The following is a 22,011-nucleotide window of genomic DNA, read 5'->3' as shown; positions in this document are numbered from 1 at the left end:
ACCAAACGCCAAGGTAATCTCTATTTTTGGGGTCCCTAACCTATGTGTAACCTCACCTGCAGTTAAAAAACTTGCTCTGTATGGGAAGCAAGGGACCAAGCTATATATGTGTGAAATAAGAGACATGGCTATGGGTGGGGCAGGGTTCTCAGACAAAAAGTGCATACTAACTAAAGAATGTATGTCTGGAACACCAATGGTGTGAACAGGGTGCAAGACTCAAAAATATACAACTAAACAATAGGATAAAGAGTTGCACACCAGTCACAATGTATAGGGGAATAATGAAAAGCATAACTGCTATATGAATACTAGACTGAAAAATACAATGGACTATCTGAAATAAGTGAAAAACATGAAAATGGTATCTGCATAACTGCTATGAAAAATAGAAATGAGAGATATTTAGCCATTGTATTGATCAATGCAAAGGAGCCCCAAAACCAAACGCCAAGGTAATCTCTATTTTTGGGGTCCCTAACCTATGTGTAACCTCACCTGCAGTTAAAAAACTTGCTCTGTATGGGAAGCAAGGGACCAAGCTATATATGTGTGAAATAAGAGACATGGCTATGGGTGGGGCAGGGTTCTCAGACAAAAAGTGCATACTAACTAAAGAATGTATGTCTGGAACACCAATGGTGTGAACAGGGTGCAAGACTCAAAAATATACAACTAAACAATAGGATAAAGAGTTGCACACCAGTCACAATGTATAGGGGAATAATGAAAAGCATAACTGCTATATGAATACTAGACTGAAAAATACAATGGACTATCTGAAATAAGTGAAAAACATGAAAATGGTATCTGCATAACTGCTATGAAAAATAGAAATGAGAGATATTTAGCCATTGTATTGATCAATGCAAAGGAGCCCCAAAACCAAACGCCAAGGTAATCTCTATTTTTGGGGTCCCTAACCTATGTGTAACCTCACCTGCAGTTAAAAAACTTGCTCTGTATGGGAAGCAAGGGACCAAGCTATATATGTGTGAAATAAGAGACATGGCTATGGGTGAGGCAGGGTTCTCAGACAAAAAGTGCATACTAACTAAAGAATGTATGTCTGGAACACCAATGGTGTGAACAGGGTGCAAGACTCAAAAATATACAACTAAACAATAGGATAAAGAGTTGCACACCAGTCACAATGTATAGGGGAATAATGAAAAGCATAACTGCTATATGAATACTAGACTGAAAAATACAATGGACTATCTGAAATAAGTGAAAAACATGAAAATGGTATCTGCATAACTGCTATGAAAAATAGAAATGAGAGATATTTAGCCATTGTATTGATCAATGCAAAGGAGCCCCAAAACCAAACGCCAAGGTAATCTCTATTTTTGGGGTCCCTAACCTATGTGTAACCTCACCTGCAGTTAAAAAACTTGCTCTGTATGGGAAGCAAGGGACCAAGCTATATATGTGTGAAATAAGAGACATGGCTATGGGTGGGGCAGGGTTCTCAGACAAAAAGTGCATACTAACTAAAGAATGTATGTCTGGAACACCAATGGTGTGAACAGGGTGCAAGACTCAAAAATATACAACTAAACAATAGGATAAAGAGTTGCACACCAGTCACAATGTATAGGGGAATAATGAAAAGCATAACTGCTATATGAATACTAGACTGAAAAATACAATGGACTATCTGAAATAAGTGAAAAACATGAAAATGGTATCTGCATAACTGCTATGAAAAATAGAAATGAGAGATATTTAGCCATTGTATTGATCAATGCAAAGGAGCCCCAAAACCAAACGCCAAGGTAATCTCTATTTTTGGGGTCCCTAACCTATGTGTAACCTCACCTGCAGTTAAAAAACTTGCTCTGTATGGGAAGCAAGGGACCAAGCTATATATGTGTGAAATAAGAGACATGGCTATGGGTGGGGCAGGGTTCTCAGACAAAAAGTGCATACTAACTAAAGAATGTATGTCTGGAACACCAATGGTGTGAACAGGGTGCAAGACTCAAAAATATACAACTAAACAATAGGATAAAGAGTTGCACACCAGTCACAATGTATAGGGGAATAATGAAAAGCATAACTGCTATATGAATACTAGACTGAAAAATACAATGGACTATCTGAAATAAGTGAAAAACATGAAAATGGTATCTGCATAACTGCTATGAAAAATAGAAATGAGAGATATTTAGCCATTGTATTGATCAATGCAAAGGAGCCCCAAAACCAAACGCCAAGGTAATCTCTATTTTTGGGGTCCCTAACCTATGTGTAACCTCACCTGCAGTTAAAAAACTTGCTCTGTATGGGAAGCAAGGGACCAAGCTATATATGTGTGAAATAAGAGACATGGCTATGGGTGGGGCAGGGTTCTCAGACAAAAAGTGCATACTAACTAAAGAATGTATGTCTGGAACACCAATGGTGTGAACAGGGTGCAAGACTCAAAAATATACAACTAAACAATAGGATAAAGAGTTGCACACCAGTCACAATGTATAGGGGAATAATGAAAAGCATAACTGCTATATGAATACTAGACTGAAAAATACAATGGACTATCTGAAATAAGTGAAAAACATGAAAATGGTATCTGCATAACTGCTATGAAAAATAGAAATGAGAGATATTTAGCCATTGTATTGATCAATGCAAAGGAGCCCCAAAACCAAACGCCAAGGTAATCTCTATTTTTGGGGTCCCTAACCTATGTGTAACCTCACCTGCAGTTAAAAAACTTGCTCTGTATGGGAAGCAAGGGACCAAGCTATATATGTGTGAAATAAGAGACATGGCTATGGGTGGGGCAGGGTTCTCAGACAAAAAGTGCATACTAACTAAAGAATGTATGTCTGGAACACCAATGGTGTGAACAGGGTGCAAGACTCAAAAATATACAACTAAACAATAGGATAAAGAGTTGCACACCAGTCACAATGTATAGGGGAATAATGAAAAGCATAACTGCTATATGAATACTAGACTGAAAAATACAATGGACTATCTGAAATAAGTGAAAAACATGAAAATGGTATCTGCATAACTGCTATGAAAAATAGAAATGAGAGATATTTAGCCATTGTATTGATCAATGCAAAGGAGCCCCAAAACCAAACGCCAAGGTAATCTCTATTTTTGGGGTCCCTAACCTATGTGTAACCTCACCTGCAGTTAAAAAACTTGCTCTGTATGGGAAGCAAGGGACCAAGCTATATATGTGTGAAATAAGAGACATGGCTATGGGTGGGGCAGGGTTCTCAGACAAAAAGTGCATACTAACTAAAGAATGTATGTCTGGAACACCAATGGTGTGAACAGGGTGCAAGACTCAAAAATATACAACTAAACAATAGGATAAAGAGTTGCACACCAGTCACAATGTATAGGGGAATAATGAAAAGCATAACTGCTATATGAATACTAGACTGAAAAATACAATGGACTATCTGAAATAAGTGAAAAACATGAAAATGGTATCTGCATAACTGCTATGAAAAATAGAAATGAGAGATATTTAGCCATTGTATTGATCAATGCAAAGGAGCCCCAAAACCAAACGCCAAGGTAATCTCTATTTTTGGGGTCCCTAACCTATGTGTAACCTCACCTGCAGTTAAAAAACTTGCTCTGTATGGGAAGCAAGGGACCAAGCTATATATGTGTGAAATAAGAGACATGGCTATGGGTGGGGCAGGGTTCTCAGACAAAAAGTGCATACTAACTAAAGAATGTATGTCTGGAACACCAATGGTGTGAACAGGGTGCAAGACTCAAAAATATACAACTAAACAATAGGATAAAGAGTTGCACACCAGTCACAATGTATAGGGGAATAATGAAAAGCATAACTGCTATATGAATACTAGACTGAAAAATACAATGGACTATCTGAAATAAGTGAAAAACATGAAAATGGTATCTGCATAACTGCTATGAAAAATAGAAATGAGAGATATTTAGCCATTGTATTGATCAATGCAAAGGAGCCCCAAAACCAAACGCCAAGGTAATCTCTATTTTTGGGGTCCCTAACCTATGTGTAACCTCACCTGCAGTTAAAAAACTTGCTCTGTATGGGAAGCAAGGGACCAAGCTATATATGTGTGAAATAAGAGACATGGCTATGGGTGGGGCAGGGTTCTCAGACAAAAAGTGCATACTAACTAAAGAATGTATGTCTGGAACACCAATGGTGTGAACAGGGTGCAAGACTCAAAAATATACAACTAAACAATAGGATAAAGAGTTGCACACCAGTCACAATGTATAGGGGAATAATGAAAAGCATAACTGCTATATGAATACTAGACTGAAAAATACAATGGACTATCTGAAATAAGTGAAAAACATGAAAATGGTATCTGCATAACTGCTATGAAAAATAGAAATGAGAGATATTTAGCCATTGTATTGATCAATGCAAAGGAGCCCCAAAACCAAACGCCAAGGTAATCTCTATTTTTGGGGTCCCTAACCTATGTGTAACCTCACCTGCAGTTAAAAAACTTGCTCTGTATGGGAAGCAAGGGACCAAGCTATATATGTGTGAAATAAGAGACATGGCTATGGGTGGGGCAGGGTTCTCAGACAAAAAGTGCATACTAACTAAAGAATGTATGTCTGGAACACCAATGGTGTGAACAGGGTGCAAGACTCAAAAATATACAACTAAACAATAGGATAAAGAGTTGCACACCAGTCACAATGTATAGGGGAATAATGAAAAGCATAACTGCTATATGAATACTAGACTGAAAAATACAATGGACTATCTGAAATAAGTGAAAAACATGAAAATGGTATCTGCATAACTGCTATGAAAAATAGAAATGAGAGATATTTAGCCATTGTATTGATCAATGCAAAGGAGCCCCAAAACCAAACGCCAAGGTAATCTCTATTTTTGGGGTCCCTAACCTATGTGTTACACAGAGGAGAAAAAGTGGAGAAAAAGTGGAGAAAAAGTGGAGAATAAGAGGAGAATAAGAGGAGAAAAAGTGGAGAATAAGTGGAGAAAAAAATGGAGAAAAAGTGGAGAAAAAGTGGAGAAAAAGTGGAGCATAAGAGGAGAAAAAGTGGAGAAAAAGTGGAGAAAAAGTGGAGCATAAGAGGAGAAAAAGTGGAGAAAAAAGTGGAGAAAAAGTGGAGAAAAAGTGGAGCATAAGAGGAGAAAAAGTGGAGAAAAAGTGGAGAAAAAGTGGAGCATAAGAGGAGAAAAAGTGGAGAAAAAGTGGAGAAAAAGTGGAGCATAAGAGGAGAAAAAGTGGAGAAAAAGTGGAGAAAAAAGTGGAGAAAAAGTGGAGAAAAAGTGGAGAAAAAGTGGAGATTAAGAGGAGAAAAAGTGGAGAAAAAGTGGAGAAAAAGTGGAGCATAAGAGGAGAAAAAGTGGAGAAAAAAGTGGAGAAAACGTGGAGAAAACGTGGAGAAAAAGTGGAGAAAAAGTGGAGAAAAAGTGGAGCATAAGAGGAGAAAAAGTGGAGAAAAAGTGGAGAAAAAAGTGGAGAAAAAGTGGAGAAAAAGTGGAGAAAAAGTGGAGAAAAAGTGGAGCATAAGAGGAGAAAAAGTGGAGAAAAAGTGGAGAAAAAGTGGAGAAAAAGTGGAGCATAAGAGGAGAAAAAGTGGAGAAAAAGTGGAGAAAAAAGTGGAGAAAAAGTGGAGAAAAAGTGGAGAAAAAGTGGAGAAAAAGTGGAGATTAAGAGGAGAAAAAGTGGAGAAAAAGTGGAGCATAAGAGGAGAAAAAGTGGAGAAAAAAGTGGAGAAAATGTGGAGAAAACGTGGAGAAAAAGTGGAGAAAAAGTGGAGAAAAAGTGGAGAAAAAGTGGAGAAAAAGTGGAGCATAGGAGGAGAAAAAGTGGAGAAAAAAGTGGAGAAAACGTGGAGAAAAAGTGGAGAAAAAGTGGAGAAAAAGTGGAGCATAAGAGGAGAAAAAGTGGAGATTAAGAGGAGAAAAAGTGGAGAAAAAGTGGAGAAAAAGTGGAGAAAAAGTGGAGAAAAAGTGGAGAAAAAGTGGAGCATAAGAGGAGAAAAAGTGGAGAAAAAAGTGGAGAAAAAGTGGAGAAAAAGTGGAGATTAAGAGGAGAAAAAGTGGAGCATAAGAGGAGAAAAAGTGGAGAAAAAAGTGGAGAAAAAGTGGAGAAAGTGGAGAAAAAAATGGAGAAAAAGTGGAGAAAAAGTGGAGAAAAAGTGGAGAATAAGAGGAGAAAAAGTGGAGAAAAAGTGGAGAAAAAGTGGAGAATAAGAGGAGAAAAAGTGGAGAATAAGTGGAGAAAAAAATGGAGAAAAAGTGGAGAAAAAGTGGAGAGAAAGTGGAGAAAAAAATGGAGAAAAAGTGGAACACCCTTTGGTACCTTTCATGTGGCACTAAGGGGTGCTTAGCTTTGTATTTAGCCAAAAAAATGAAAAAAAAATGACAATGGGTTCCCCCTAGTTTTGTAGCCAGCTAGGGTAAAGCAGACGGCTGCAGCCTGCAGACCACAGCTGGCAACCTCACCTTGGCTGGTAATCCAAAACTGAGGGCACCCCACGCTGTTATTTTAAATTAAATAAATAATTGAAAAAAAAAACACGTAGGGGTCCCCCAAAATTGGATCACCAGCCAAGGTAAAGCAGACAGCTGAGGCCTGATATTCTCAGACTAGGGAGGTCCATGGTTATTGGAATCTCCCCAGCCTAAAAATAGCAGGCCGCAGCCGCCCCAGAAGTGGCGCATCCATTAGATGCGCCAATCCTGGTGCTTCGCCCCAGCTCATCCCGCGCCCTGGTGCGGTGGCAAACGGGGTAATATTTGGGGTTAATACCAGATGTGTAATGTCACCTGGCATCAAGCCCTGGGGTTGGTGAGGTCAGGCGTCTATCAGATACCCGACATCACCAACCCAGTCAGTAATAAAAAAAAAATACACGACAAACACATTTTTATTTGAAAAAACACTCCCCAAAACATTCCCTCTTTAACCAATTTATTAGATTGAAAAACAAATCCAGGTCTGGTGTAATCCAAGGGGTTGCCATGACGATGCACACTGTCCCAGTCAATGAAGAGCAGGATGTTCCCCATTGGCTGGGAGAGCAGTGCAGTGACCTGAGCTAACATCAATGGGTCAGCCCAGGTCACTGCAGGGGGGTGACAAGTGCTGCTGTCAGTGAGGTACATTACCTGCGCTGATCTCCAGCACACTGACAGCCCCTGTCACTGAGCTCAATGACCGCCCGGCGCCTTCACACCAAGTATCGCGAGAGGTCCGTGACGTCACCGCTAGTCAGTCTCGGGTCGGAAGCGATAGGTGATGTGACAAGCGGCGGCCATGGAGGAAAGTGACAGCGCTGAGGTCGGGATGGCGGGACTTCATCACCGCAGGTAAGCCGAGCGAGCGAGCGAGCGAGCGGGCGGGCGGGCGGGCGGGCGGGCGGGGGGGGGGGGGATGTGGATGTGTGTGTGTGTGTTTGTGTATGTGTATGTATGTGTACATGCCGCGGGCAGGAGGGGGTGGAGCGAGCTGAGCGGGAAAGTGTGGGCTTCCTGCACGTAACTAAGATAAACATCGGGTTACTAACCAAAGCGCTTTGCTTGGATACCCGATGTTTATCTTGGTTACCAGCTTGTGGCAGGCTGCCAGCGATGGCTCCTGCTCACTGTAGCTGTAAAAAGCCCTGCTTTTTGCTGCTAGAACCGTTCTCGAACGTATCTAGAACTATCGAGCTTTTAGCAAAAAGCTCGAGTTCTAGTTCGATCTCGAACAGCCCCCAAAATCACTCGAGCCTAGAACTGGAGAACCACGAACCACGAACCGCGCTCAACTCTAATCCTGAGAGGTCTACACAGACAAGTACAAACTCGTAGATGCCATGTTTTGGCAACTGTATATAGTCTATTTGTACTCTTTGAAATGGGGCAAACGTCTTTGGCATGTGTCTTTGCGGGGTTTTAGTTAGCTGGCCTGGATTGTGTTGTTGACAGATGTGACAAGCTTTTATTCTCTGGGAGGCGTATTGTCTGAAGCCGGGGGCTACCCAATAAAGTTGCATCTGGTTCATGATTGAATTTGTGCTACCGTGTGTGGGGTAGTGGAGTACTTGGAAAATGGCAGGGAACCAACTGCGTGGCAGGACGGAAAGTCCGTTTAGGTGCCAAATCCCCTCCACCTTTTCCGCCCCCTTGGCCCGCCATCCGGCCTTTTCTTCCTCAGAGGCGTTTTCTTGTGTCTCAAAGAGGTTCTGCATTTCTTCCTCCGTCGTTGACACTGTTTCCGTCTCCTTCAAAGGGAGTAAGGCTGCTTGTTTTGCTGTTTGATCGGCCAAGCGATTTCCCCTTGCCTCGGGTGTTTGAGCCTTGGTGTGCGACAAAAAAACTGTGGAAAAAGAAGCGCAATAGGGTCTTACCCCAATATATACAGGGTGAGACAATGAGCAATACTACTCACCAAGCGGGGTTGTGACAGTCACAACTCCTATATCAGCATGTAACTCCAAGTCCCGGCAGCGGTCCCCATAGGACAGATAACAGAGTAATAGAGATGGGATTCAAAGCCGCGCCAAAGACCACTGGATCATGTCAGCTTAAGATTAATGTTGCTTTATTTCATGCACAGGTCAGGTCAACGCGTTTCAGAAGGCACAGCTCCCTTCCTCAGGTTAAACCAGCAAAGAACATCAAATCTGCTGTACAGAGAGCCTATACAGCATTATATACCTTAGAGATGACGTCAAGGCACACCCCCAGAGAAAAAAATCGGCGGGAATCTATACCTTTCAGGATCACAGATGACGTAGTATATTGTAATAAAACAATAATATAGGTTATTCTATCATAAGGTCTCTCTTTTATCCCAAGCAATTAAAAATAAAGAATTATATTAAAAAATTCCAAAGGAGTGATTTATTTGTGTGCTAAAATATATATATATATATATATATATATATATATATATATATATATATATATGAGCAAGGATGGTTGACCTTAGGGAGATCAACATCCACCACTGCGGAGACACCATCACGTGTTTCTCAACGCAGTGATTCTAGAGCAATGCACCCTGGGAAATATTCAAAGCAAGAAGGCCTGCGGAGACACCATCACATGTTTCTCAACGCTGGCAGGAAACTAGCCAGGTCTTTCACCGGGAAGGAACAACCACGGGAAGGGCAGTATCCAGTCAAGGAGACCACCTATACCAAACATGGTATCCATCCACAGACAGCCGTTTCGGGGTATTTGCCCCTCATCAGTGTGGAGTAGGAGTCTGGCTAGTGGGGGCAATGCCTAGTAAAAGACTACTTAAGCAAGCATTGTTGACCTTAGGGAGAGCAACATATCCACTGCGGAGACACCATCACGTGTTTCTCAACGCAGTGATTCTAGAGCATTGCCCCCTGGGAAGTATGCAAATAAGAAAGCCTTTCTTATTTGCATACTTCCCAGGGGGCAATGCTCTAGAATCACTGCGTTGAGAAACACATGATGGTGTCTCCGCAGTGGATATGTTGATCTCCCTAAGGTCAACAATGCTTGCTTAAGTCCATATAGTAATTATGTCCCTCATCCTGGCCCCTTTTATTTAATAATGTCCCCCATCCAGGCCCCCTTTATTTAATAATGTCTGGGGAAACAAGTGGAATCAGAAGGGGTTGTTAACTGCATCCTGCACAAAATATCCCCCACACACTGCTCCTCTCCAAAATAGCCCCACAAAGTGTCCCTTTCCATAATGTCCCCCCAGAACTTGCCCATTCTATAATATCTCTCCCCATACTATATCTCTGCATAAATCCTCCCCTGCTCCTCTTTATACTATGCCGCCTATCACAATCCCCTTCCAAATTGCCTCATAATGACCCTCATTACCCCACGATGTCCTCCATTGCTCCATAATGTTCCAATCAATTTGCTCCATAATGTTACCATTGCCTCAGAATGTCCCTCATTGACCATGTGCCAATTTGCCTTATAATGTCCCCATTACCCCATAATGCTTCTCATTTCCCCACAATGTCCCAATTTACTCTATAGGGCAGTGGGGGACATTATAATGTCCCAATTTGCTTCCTAATGTCCCCTATTTCCCCAAAATGTTCCAATGTACTCTATAATGTTCCACATTTCACCATAATGTCCCAATACGCTTCATAATGTCCCTCATTGCCCCATAATGTCCCTTGTAAAGTAACACCGCTTCTCCTCCACCACAGCCCCCTCATCTAAAATTATTGTACATGTCACCTATGGCTCCTCTGGAGCGCTTTCCTGTGCCTGCATGTCCTCCTCTTCATCGCTGCAGCCCCAGTGATGATGGTATGTAGGTGCGGTGCTGAGGAGCTCCTCTACCTCATTCCTGTCGATGCTCTGTTCAAATGTATGCACTCCTGAAGACGCACATATATTTGAATAGAGGCTGAGTCTCCAGGTTATTGACACTGCAGGCCTAGACTCTCGCAGTGCAGCATTAGGACCTTAGGTGAGTCAAGTGACTGTGATGTTAGTAAAGGTCATTTTGCAACTTCAGAAACTTCAGCGATATTACACAACTTGTACAATTGCTGAAGTTTATGATCGAAACGCTGGGGGCCCCTCAGAGCACGGGGGCCCTGGATCAGCTTCCCTCTCAGCCCACCAAAAAACAGAAGGTCGTGCGGCCCTGTACATTCCCGGTGACCGACTGCGAGCCACATGTGAGGTGCATGCCAGCCACATGTGGCTCGTGAGTGACGGGTTGGGGACCGCTGCCCTACGTACTAGAAATTTCATCCACATTCATAAAGGTTAAGACTTGTGTATTTTTTAAAGGTAATGTCTAAGGGAATTTTGAGGGAAACATCATGTTTTGGTGCATCAGGCAGCACCGAGATGTCTTACATCCAGGTGTAATAGGTCCATGACCACGCCAACCTCATGGGATTTGGAGCCACAGTTGGTTTCAACGACCACTCTATTCACCAATAGTCCTTTGAGTCGCTGTGGATACAGCTGATATCCACCATATTTTTGGGGATCAGCTAGTGAGGGAGTGTGACCCTCACTAGGGTCCAAGAGTCAGTCATTTGTATGTGATTTCTTGACACAGGACAAGCCTGTGGTCCCTTGCTGGGTTGACAGTCCTCACTGCAGGTGTAATATGAACAACACCAACCCATGCTGCAGTCCATCAGCTCGGAGGTCAGGGGACACTGGGTGGCTATTCTCCAACAATCTATGTCCTTAACTGAGACCTTTGGCAACCCCTCATTTGTGGCTTTAATACCTTTCGTTTGAGTTCTGACGCTCTCTTTTGAATTGCAGTATGAAGAACCTATGACCCTGGTTTTACACAAAGACATTACAACCGCCTATAACCTTTCCACTAAGTCTATCAGGTCATCAGCATTCCGGGGATCTGCCTGGGCAACCCAAGACTGCACCAGCCTCGAAAGGAAATGTATGAAATAAAACAGTCCATAGCAACCCATTCCACCAGCTGTGCTGGGGTGGAGAACTCTAACTGCAACCCATTCTTGGCTAAATTCAACATGTCAAACATGTATGAGCGGTTTGTACTGAGATAAGCCCAGTTTGTGGACTTGTTGCACGCAAACAGTCATATTCACCCCTAAGTGTGGCAATGTGTCTGTTTTTAACTTAATATATTCTGCAAGGCCAGATCATAATAGGGCTTTTGTGGTTCTCTAGTTACAGTAAATGTGGTGCTAGCACCTTTGCCCACTACTCTAGCGGCTGTTTCCCCTATTCTGCGACCTTTCAAACACCATTGAAAATGCCTCAATATTGTCACCCGGGGTAATCTGCATGGCTCTTCTTACCGTCTTCTGGATGTGTGAGTCCTCACCTGGACTTGGGGTTGGGGCCAGGAAATGTATCTGCTGTTAAAGGGTCTGCTGCTGTTACTGATGCTGCTGGATCTGTAGCAAGTTGCTCTCCTGCTGTAACTATTACTGCAGGACCAATTACTTGACCACTGCTTCCATTTCAACTGACCTATATACATTATGAAAAGTGATGGGAGAATAGTAACTATTCGTGTTGGGATAATGGTTACCGAAAACCGGGTACTATTCCAGTTTTCGGCACAGAAAAAAAATTGCTCTTTTTTTCCCCATTGACTTGCATTAGGTTAATTATTTGTGACAAATATCAGAATAGACTTTGGGATTCATTACAAATAATCTGAACACGATTAGTTACTATTCGGCCATCTCTAATTATGAGCCCTCACATACCTTCCTATATACTTTGAGCCCCACATACCTCCTATATTGTTTTTTTCCGGATTATAAGATGCACTTTTTTTCCCCCAAAACTGAGGGTAAAATTGGGGTGCGTCTTACATTCCGGATATGACTTACCGGGGAGGCGGTGGTGGAGCTGGGTCATAGGAGTCAGGGTCGGCGATACTGAAGGCTCGGAGGAGCAGTGGAGCAGCTCATGAGGGTCACAGGACGGAGTGTCTCGGCATTGATCTGACTGCGGTATCCATTGGATCACATGCGGTTGAAGCGATGGACTTTAAGAAAATGGCCGCAGAGGCAGTGCATGCACAGATTGACGCAATGGACTTCAAGAAAATGGCCACAGAGTCCTATCTGCGTATGAACTGCCTCTTTGCCATTTTCTTGAAGTCCATCTTGTTAACCATGGGCAATTCAATGGAGCCTAAAGTGAAAACAATGGCACCCGCCACCAAGACACCCAGTTCTGTGACCCTCCTGAGTCGCTCCACTGCAGTGACACCCCCGACAGATCAATGGCGCCCGCCGCCATAACACCCCCACAGATCAACGACGCCCGCCTCCACCGCGACACCCCCGAACCCGCTGTATCGCTGACCCGCAACACTCCCTTCTCTGAGCATCGCTGACCCTACATCCAGTGACCTGAACTGCTCCACCACCACCACTCCTTCTTGGTGAGCATTAGGATTAAGACACACTATGATTATAACATGGACCCTCATTTTAACATTAAAAGTAATGTTTCCTATTTTCCTCCTCTAAATTTGGGGTGGGTCTTATAAAACAAAAAATATGGTTGTGAGGAAATAGGGATATATTCTGAGCTATTAAGAGATATTCTTATAGCCGCAATCTTACAGGGTATGTCAGGCCTAAGGAAGCTTCAATCAGTATGCTAATTAACTTGAGGAAATTGTCTGTTAGCAAAGGTGTGAACAAAAGGCAATCTCCTATGATATGGAAATTAGGTGAACTGTTTAGGCCTGGGAACAATAAGGGAAAGGAAGACCCCCCTCTGTGATGCTGTAGAAGAAGCCACAGACTAATTACAGGTATCCTGTACTCCTGAGACAGACAGGCACTAGAAATAAATGTGTAATATCTCGTTAGTCGTGCTTCCTATAAATGTGTCAAGCAGAAATATGGCATCCCGGCATGCTGACGATTCCAGCACATATTTTATATAGGTGTGGGACCTCTGTAGGTATCCCAAACTTGATATTGGGCAGTGGGGTACCAGCAGACTACCCAGGTGTCCTATCATTGTGAAGGTAAAATCATAACTGTAAAAATCAGAGCATTGGCGTCCGCCTACGACATTCCCAGGCAAAGTTATGGCCAATAATTACTTTGGGATATTATTTCAGACTCAAGAGAGGGGTGGGGTAGTGCTCCCCTGTGAGGTCACTAGGTAAGAGGGGACGTGGATGGGAGCCAATTTGATAAAGGCAATGTGGCCAGGTTTTGGTTGGTCTTTGCTCAGGTGTCTTGTCGAACGGCGCCCCCCCTGTGGCCAGACGCATAAGGTAACTGCCTGATCTGCCTCTGTTTGTAACCATGACTTATTTGTAGATGTACTCTGACCTATGTATATATTCTGCAGATTCCATATTGTATATATTGTAGTTTCTAGTGTGCCCTAGGCCGATTAAAATATATAATTTAATATTGGGCTGTTCTGTTATCTCGATCCTGAATTCCACGTCTGTGTGCTCGGCTTAATGTTTATCGTAATCGATTGGTGGCAGCAAGTTTATGCCAAGGATCATTGTGGGGCAACCAGTGAGATCTGAGGGAGGTTTAGATATATTCCGTCCGCAGAGGTCGGGGGAATATATACCTTACTCTCACCGGGAACCCTTCAATCATTGGCATAGTAGAATAGCGGCCTCCTTGCTTATTGTCGGGCAATTCCATAATTGGCTTGACTATAAGAGGGGCGCTAGAGAGCGTGTCACGTGCTCGGTCAGTCGGGTGGCGGAAAGGGGTGCTGTCATGTCCACTTCCTACCCCCCGTTTCGTGACAATGGTACATTATGAGCACCACATAGCCTCCTTTATACATTAAGAGCCCCATATAGCCTCCTATATACATAAGCCCAGATGAGCTTCCAAAATACGGCATGAACCCTCACATAGCCTCCTAAAGTATATACATTATGAACCCCACCTAGCCTCCTATATATAGTATCAGTCTCATTATTACTAATTATACCTTTTATAAATTTAGCAGGCACAATATAATAGACACATACAATTGTTTAGAATACTTTATTCATCATTTTTTTTTATCACGTTTGATTTTTACATAATTCAATAAATATTCTTCATACACAATTATTGGACGTAGAAAAATGATGAATTCTGTGTCCTGCTTGCTAATAAATACACACTAAACAACATATATATATACACACACACACACATATATATATATATATATATTGTCAGCTATCATGCTACTCTGTTATTTTTCTGCACCGGTTAAACATGCCCATATTGTGTGGTTTTTCTTCCATCACTACCTCTATAAATCTTTTATCATCTTAACCCAGTAGGAGCACACGATGATCACGCGCTGTCCCGACATTGTTGAGATACACCTTTAATATCTTGACTAAATTGTGTGAAAATTGACTCATACTAATTTTCTCATTGAAGATATACAGTATGACACTATTGTAACAGTATATAAAATACAGGTGGCAAACTGCTGTATACAATGTAGCACTATGATGTGAGAAATACCTCTATTTCTTTATCTTCATGTTATATAGTAGTCCCTAGGCCCTTATTGGGGTTCTTTTTTCTTTCCTCCCATATCTTATGCTTAGTATTTTATTGTATCTATATTGAACTAATAAATATATCTTTTTTTACTCCCTTATCCTTCCCTGTGTAATTTATCAGTTTAAGAAAATGTAATTTCTTTGTAAAACATTTTCCCATTCTCATTGTGAAAATTGTTTTTCCTCTATGTGTAGTGTTTGATCCATAACAAGAGTTGATTTACAAGAACAACAATCCCCACATTTTGGACATGAAAACGGCTTCTCCCCTGTGTGAATTCTCAGATGTGCATCAAGATTTAATTTCTTGGTAAAACCTTTCCCACATTCTGAACAAGAAAATGGCTTCTCCCCTGTGTGAGTTCTTTTATGTTTAGCAAGATCTCCTTTGTAAGTAAAACATTTCCCACATTCAGGACATAAATATGGTTTTTCCCCCGTGTGGATTATCTGATGTCTAACAAGTTGTGAATTAATGCTATATGATTTTCCACATTCTGGACATGAAAAGGGCTTCTCCCCTGTGTGAATTTTCAGATGTGCAACTAGATTTGCTTTGTTGATAAAACCTTTCCCACATTCTGAACATGAAAATGGCTTTTCCCCTGTGTGAGTACTTGTATGTTTAACAAGAGCTCTTTTGCAAGTAAAACACTTCCCACATTCGTGACATGAAAATGGCTTCTCTCCTGTGTGAGTTCTCAGATGTACAGTAAGATTTGCTTTTGTGGTAAAACATTTTCCACATTCTGAACATGAAAATGGCTTCTCCCCTGTGTGAGTTCTTTTATGCTTAACAACATCTCTTTTGCAAGTAAAACACTTCCCACATTCTGGACATGAAAATGGCTTCTCTCCTGTGTGACTTCTTTGATGTACAGTAAGATTTGCTTTCGTGGTAAAACATTTATAACATTCAGAACATGAAAATGGCTTCTCCCCTGTGTGAGTTATTTTATGTTTAGCCAGATCTCCTTTGCAAGTAAAACATTTCCCACATTCTGGACATGAAAATGGTTTCTCCCCTGTGTGACTTCTCTGATGTGAAGAAAAATTAGCTTTCTTGTTAAAACATTTCCCACATTCTGAACAAGAAAACGGCTTCTCCCCTGTGTGAATTTTCTTATGTGCAACAAGATTTGTTTTACATGTAAAATATTTCCCACATTCTAGACATGAAAATGGCTTCTCCCCTGTGTGAATTCTCAAATGTACAGTAAGGTTTCCTTTTTTGGTAAAACATTTCCCACATTCTGAACATGAAAATGGTTTCTCCCCTGTATGAGTGCTTTTATGTTTAACAAGTTCTCCTTTGTAAGTAAAACATTTTTCACACTCGTCACAGGAAAATGGCTTCTCACCTGTGTGAAGTTTCTGGTGTACGGTAAGATTTCCTTTCTTGGTAAAATATTTCCCACATTCTAAACATGAAAATGGTTTCTCCCCTGTATGAGTTTTTTTATGTTTAACAAGATCTCCTTTGCAAGTAAAACATTTCCCACATTCTTGACATGAAAATGGCTTTTCCCCTGTGTGAATTCTCTGATGTATAGTAAGACTTGTTTTATTGACAAAACATTTCCCACATTCTGAACATGACAATGATTTCTCCCCTGTATGAGCTTTTTGATGTTCAGCATCCCTTTTCTTATTTTTATTTTGCTTAACAATCTGGAATAAATCAGAAGATAAAACCTGTTGATAAGGCATATATGATAGATTTTTGTGATGAAGAGCTGGTGTTATATCTGGAATTATGTCATGCTCTCCATACATATATGGTGTGATACCATAATCAGCTGCTTCACAATCAGTAAATGTCAGATATCTCTCTGATGCACAGTCATCTGCCAAGACAAAAAAATATATATTTTTCATAAATGTTTCCTTATGAAACAAATTGTATTAAAAATCAATTACTAGCTAACTTGAATACAAGGCCTAATAGAGTATGATATTAAGCCAAAAGTTTGTAATCTTTTAATTATTAATTTATCTTCTAATGCTAGCTTTTTCATAGCTTTAATGTTTCATTGTGCTTGTCACCAAATTTTTCTAATGAAATGATCAGTGGTGAATCATAAAGAGTTCTGTAAGTCAGTGCTACTAGGTAGTGTCCTTCTCATACACTCCCTGACAGCTACATGAACTATAGGACAGAACAAGTCAAAGGGGCCGTATGGCCGTGTACAAAGAAGCCATGACTCTACAACAGATGTAGTAAAGCTGGTATAGTATTTGTAATTTTGTATGTATTTTCACTGGAAAAAATAAGGAGCAAAGAAAAGTAAAAGGAGAATAAGTGAAACATTGGCTTTTAACACGTATATGGGAGCACTGGGACCCCTAAAAAATTAATTTGGAACAATCTCGCTATCCTGTCATGGTCACCGGTCTTTGAGTTATCACCTAGCTCAAGCTACATAAAATTTTGCCTATGTTTGATACAGAAAACTTTGGCCATTTCTACATCAAAAGGAGGGGACAACGTATGTAGTCTCCAAAACTTCGTACACGGCTGATTGGCCACTCTGTTTTTGACAGCTGTTTGTTTAGACAACTGTCTCAAATATATAACTATGAGTGCTGCTACTTGTTTCTGATCCAGTTTGTTATCTGACCCTGCCTCTGGATTCTCCCCAATCCCTCTATACACTTGCTGCTAATCTCCAGTCAGAATTCTATGTTGCTTGCAATTCTGGAACTTGAAGTCTAAATCTGTTTGGGCATCAAAGGGCAAGTACAAGGGATCTCTATGACTCAGTGATTGGTTTCGCCCTGACGAAGCTCACTTTGCTGGTAAGCATAATCCTAACCTGACATTATTGTTAAAATGAACAGCATTACCCTAACAAAATAACTTGCAGATACTGATGAAACGTCTACAACCTATGGTCAATCAAGTTCATTGAATGTCTCGACTAAAGTGTGAATTGGCCAAACAAATTCAACCTTCAAAAGTATCCCTTAATGCTGATGTGATTCCTGAACTCAAGATAAACATACCAGATTGATTTTCTGGAGATTGCAGTAATTTTTGCTCTGTAAATGCTCCACCCTCAAACCTGTGATTCTGAATAATAACATACTAGACCAGAACTGGGCAAAGTGCGGCCCATGGGCCACATCCAACCCCCCTTGTCAGTATTTTGTAAATCCACTTTTAAGCTGGTGTCACACACAGCGACAACGACAACGACGTCGCTGATACGTCACCATTTTCTGTGACGTTGCAGCGACGTCCCGTCGCTGTCGCTGTGTGTGACATCCAGCAACGACCTGGCCCCTGCTGTGAGGTCGCCGGTCGTTGCCGAATGTCCAGCTTCATTTTTTGGTCGTCACTCTCCCGCTGTGACACACACATCGCTGTGTGTGACAGCGAGAGAGCGACGAAATGAAGCGAGCAGGGAGCAGGAGCCGGCGTCTGGCAGCTGCGGTAAGCTGTAACCAGCGTAAACATCGGGTAACCAAGGGAAGACCTTTCCCTGGTTACCCGATATTTACCTTCGTTACCAGCCTCCGCCCTTGCTGCCAGCGCCGGCTCCTGCTCTGTGCACATGTGGCTGCAGTACACATCGGGTAATTAACCCGATGTATACTGTAGCAAGGAGAGCAAGGAGCCAGCGCTAAGCAGTGTGCGCGGCTTCCTGCTCTCTGCACTGTGACATGTAGCTGCAGTACACATCGGGTTAATTAACCCGATGTGTACTGTACCTAGGAGAGCAAGGAGCCAGCGCTAAGCGCGGCTCCCTGCTCTCTGCACATGTAGCACAGCGACGTTATGATCGCTGCTGCGTCGCTGTGTTTGACAGCTAAGCAGCGATCATAACAGCGACTTACAAGGTCGCTGTTACGTCACAGAAAATGGTGACGTAACAGCGACGTCGTTGTCGCTGTCGCTTAGTGTGAACCCAGCTTTAGTTTTCAACACTGCCTGAATCCTCCTGGTCCTGCTTTCTATCTGATACAAACAGGTCTCTATCGAAATCTGATTCCAGGTCTCTTCTACATGTTCCTAGTGTTGGTGTATACTGGTCGGCTCTCTTGGGGATGTATACAGCTTTTTCTTCAACTTTACCCAAAAGTGTTGGATTTGGTTGAGGTCTGGGGACTATGGAGGCCAAACCAGCACTTCTACTTCATTGCCATTGAACCATTTCTTCACTAATCTCGCCGTATGCTTCGGGTCATTGTCCTGCTGGAACACTATGTTGTCCTCTTCATAACCATAGTACTTGAGTGTACGAAGTAACTCTACTTGTAGGATACTCACATATAGCTCAGCAATGAGACCACCATCCGTGCTGGTCAATTATCCATCATCAATATTATTAGGCTACCTTCACTGAATTTGACAGTTCAGTCATTTTCTCAATCAGTTTCCCCCTTTTTCCCTTGTTTCTTCCAGACCCATTTGCACCTATCAGAGCCATCTATTGACTATCGTCTCAAACCTGAAGTATTACCAGGATAAGGCTCTATACGCCGCCTGAGGTAGCTTTCACCCAGTAGATATCTGCTTTCTGTATCTCTGACCTGAAGGCTTCTCTCTGCTTCCTGCAGCTTCTACCAGCAACAATGAAACAAATTTATGGAACATGGTGCACCAAATGTTTTATCATCATCTGCCCTAAGTTGCCGCCCATCAGTAAAAGCAGACACATCCCCTGACAAGCCAGGATCAGTCCCACCTGGATTGAGTCTTCTCTCGAAGACATATCTTGAAATCTGACTATGAACTTCTACGTAACAAAATTGGATCAGTGGCAGGATTTGGCCACGTTTGCCATCAGACTACTGCCTTGCACAGCCTCCAATGTAATGTTATAGACCATTTTGTTCAATACTGTTTTGCTACGGAGATGAAACCCTGCCCAGCTGCCTCCAAAAAAATGTATTTTTTCATGGCTAAAATTAGGCCTTGCTTCTTTATTTTGCATACTGTTCTGTTCCTTGTAGAAAATTACTGTACACTAGTAAAAAAAAAATGAAAAACACACTGCTGCGAGCATCATAGTGGGAGGAACCATTTGCCACACATAACACTCTGGACTTGCTACAGGTATCAGGAATAAAGGAGATTGATGGTATACTCAAATTAGGACCAGAGCGCTGTATATGACAAATACTGCTCACACAATGATCTTCACTGCTCTAGGCTCTCCACCCTGCGATCTTCTCCTCTCCCAGCTCTGTAATGACAGGAAGCAACAGAGATGAAGAGTTCTCAGTGCGGTCAAGTTAAAATGACCTGTTTTGACATTCTCTGTGGATTTTGTGTTTTCCCTCTTTTGTGATGCTGCCTTCCGATTATTGGGTAGTGTCATACAGAGGAAAAAAAATAACATCTCCTGTCCCACAGAGGAATTACTGATAACACTGTTGACTGAAGGAGAAATTTGCATACTGGGCACTCTAAACTTATCTCTGCAATACAGTGGAGAAAAAATACAGTCCCTTTGCTCCTTTTTAGTGTTATATACAGTTTAAACAAAAAAAATATTATGAAAGGTCTTCCTTCCTTAAGGTCCTCTTTAAATTGCCTACAGATTGATGGATGCCCAGGTCCTGAGACCTTCACCAACTGCTTAATAGACTGCTGAGAACTGTGTAGCTTGTAAGGCAGAGACACAAAACAGTACAAAATCCAACACATAATCGTACCAACCAGTGAGTAATAAATATAGAGACCACTACTCACCTGGGCGGTCATCTGTAGGAATTTCCACTTTATACCAATCATCGTCCTTCACATAAGTCTCTGTAGTATTAATATGGGTCAGTTCTTCCCCCTAAAACAAATATTGTAGAAGTCACAGACAGATGGAGAAGTCACATCTATGATCAGCTCTAATCCTGCCATCTCCACCGCTCTCATTACACAAGTATAACACATAATACTGGAGGATAAAACAAAGACTGAGCACAAGACCTTCACAGCCATCTACACATCATAGGGAGATTTCATGGCACCTTATCTCCATCTACCTGATGATCCTGAGGAACATCGGGATCTTCTTGTTTACAGTCCTGTGGGAGAAGAGGACGGGGACATCTCTCTGGTGTTGTCCTCTTACTGGATAGAACTGGAGGAGACACATACAGGGACTGAATTCATTCCTTACATACAGATAATTATAGGCCGTGTGTATTTAGTCCAGTCTATTACCTGGTGATGTGAGGGGCCGGGGAACCTCCATCATGACGTCCTTGTACAGATCTTTGTGACCTTCTAAATACTCCCACTCCTCCATGGAGAAATAGACGGTGACGTCCTGACACCTTATAGGAACCTGACACATACAATGATACCGTCACCCCCCGATCCCTTCATAGCGTTACTGTATAATGTCCCAGCATTCCCAGCAGTGTCACCTCTCCAGTCAGCAGCTCAATCATCTTGTAGGTGAGTTCTAGGATCTTCTGGTCATTGATGTCCTCATGTATCGGGGGGTGAGGTGGAGGCCCCGTGATTGGGCTCAGGGGTCTTCCCCATCCCTCAGACACAGGGGCCTGACAGCGCTCACTAGAGGTCTTCTTCACTACTGTGTAATCCTGGTTATGGAGAGACACAGTAATAAATCTCACTCCAGACATTTCCAGAGTCCTCACCTCTCCAGTTCTGTCCATCTGTTATTCCTATAGATAAGAATGATGTAATGTGACTTCATCAGAATCTCTCACCTCTCCAGCAAGCCGGAAGAGGATCTCTAGGGTGAGGTGTAATATCCTCTCCGCCATTATGACCCGGTCACTATCCATCCTTGACTGGTGAAACAGGAAAATGCTCTTATACAGAAGATCTATGATTTTGTAGGGACCTGAATGGGAAGAATATGAGCATGGGTAAAAGCATAATGAATCCCACAAAATAATATGATTACTGAAGAGTTTATATCAAATCACTGACCACAGAATTGATACTAACATGAATGGCACGTGACTATTATACGTTTTCACCAGTTTTTTTGGTTTTGATTTATTCTGAAATTGTTCACTGTTGCGGCAGTGGTTT

General features: G+C 42.0%; 1 protein-coding gene across 1 annotated transcript in view; it reads right to left on the bottom strand.

The window, feature by feature from the left end:
• The window catches only part of LOC142313064 (uncharacterized), a 78,420-nt gene extending 57,091 nt beyond the window's left edge, over positions 1-21,329 (bottom strand). Inside the window, exons 1-4 of the mRNA XM_075352049.1 lie at positions 21,166-21,329; positions 20,985-21,082; positions 20,698-20,788; positions 15,174-16,843 (exon numbers count right to left, since the gene is read on the bottom strand). Coding sequence (XP_075208164.1) covers positions 15,174-16,843; positions 20,698-20,788; positions 20,985-21,082; positions 21,166-21,298 — 1,992 coding nt within the window. The 5' untranslated portion in view covers positions 21,299-21,329. The remainder of the gene's footprint in view (positions 1-15,173; positions 16,844-20,697; positions 20,789-20,984; positions 21,083-21,165) is intronic.
• Between the last annotated feature and the right edge of the window lie 682 nt (positions 21,330-22,011).

This window comes from Anomaloglossus baeobatrachus, chromosome 5 (genome assembly GCF_048569485.1).
Source record: "Anomaloglossus baeobatrachus isolate aAnoBae1 chromosome 5, aAnoBae1.hap1, whole genome shotgun sequence".
Lineage (NCBI taxonomy): Eukaryota > Metazoa > Chordata > Amphibia > Anura > Aromobatidae > Anomaloglossus > Anomaloglossus baeobatrachus.
Note: the sequence above shows the minus strand (reverse complement) of the source record. Positions and strands in the feature narration are given on the sequence as shown.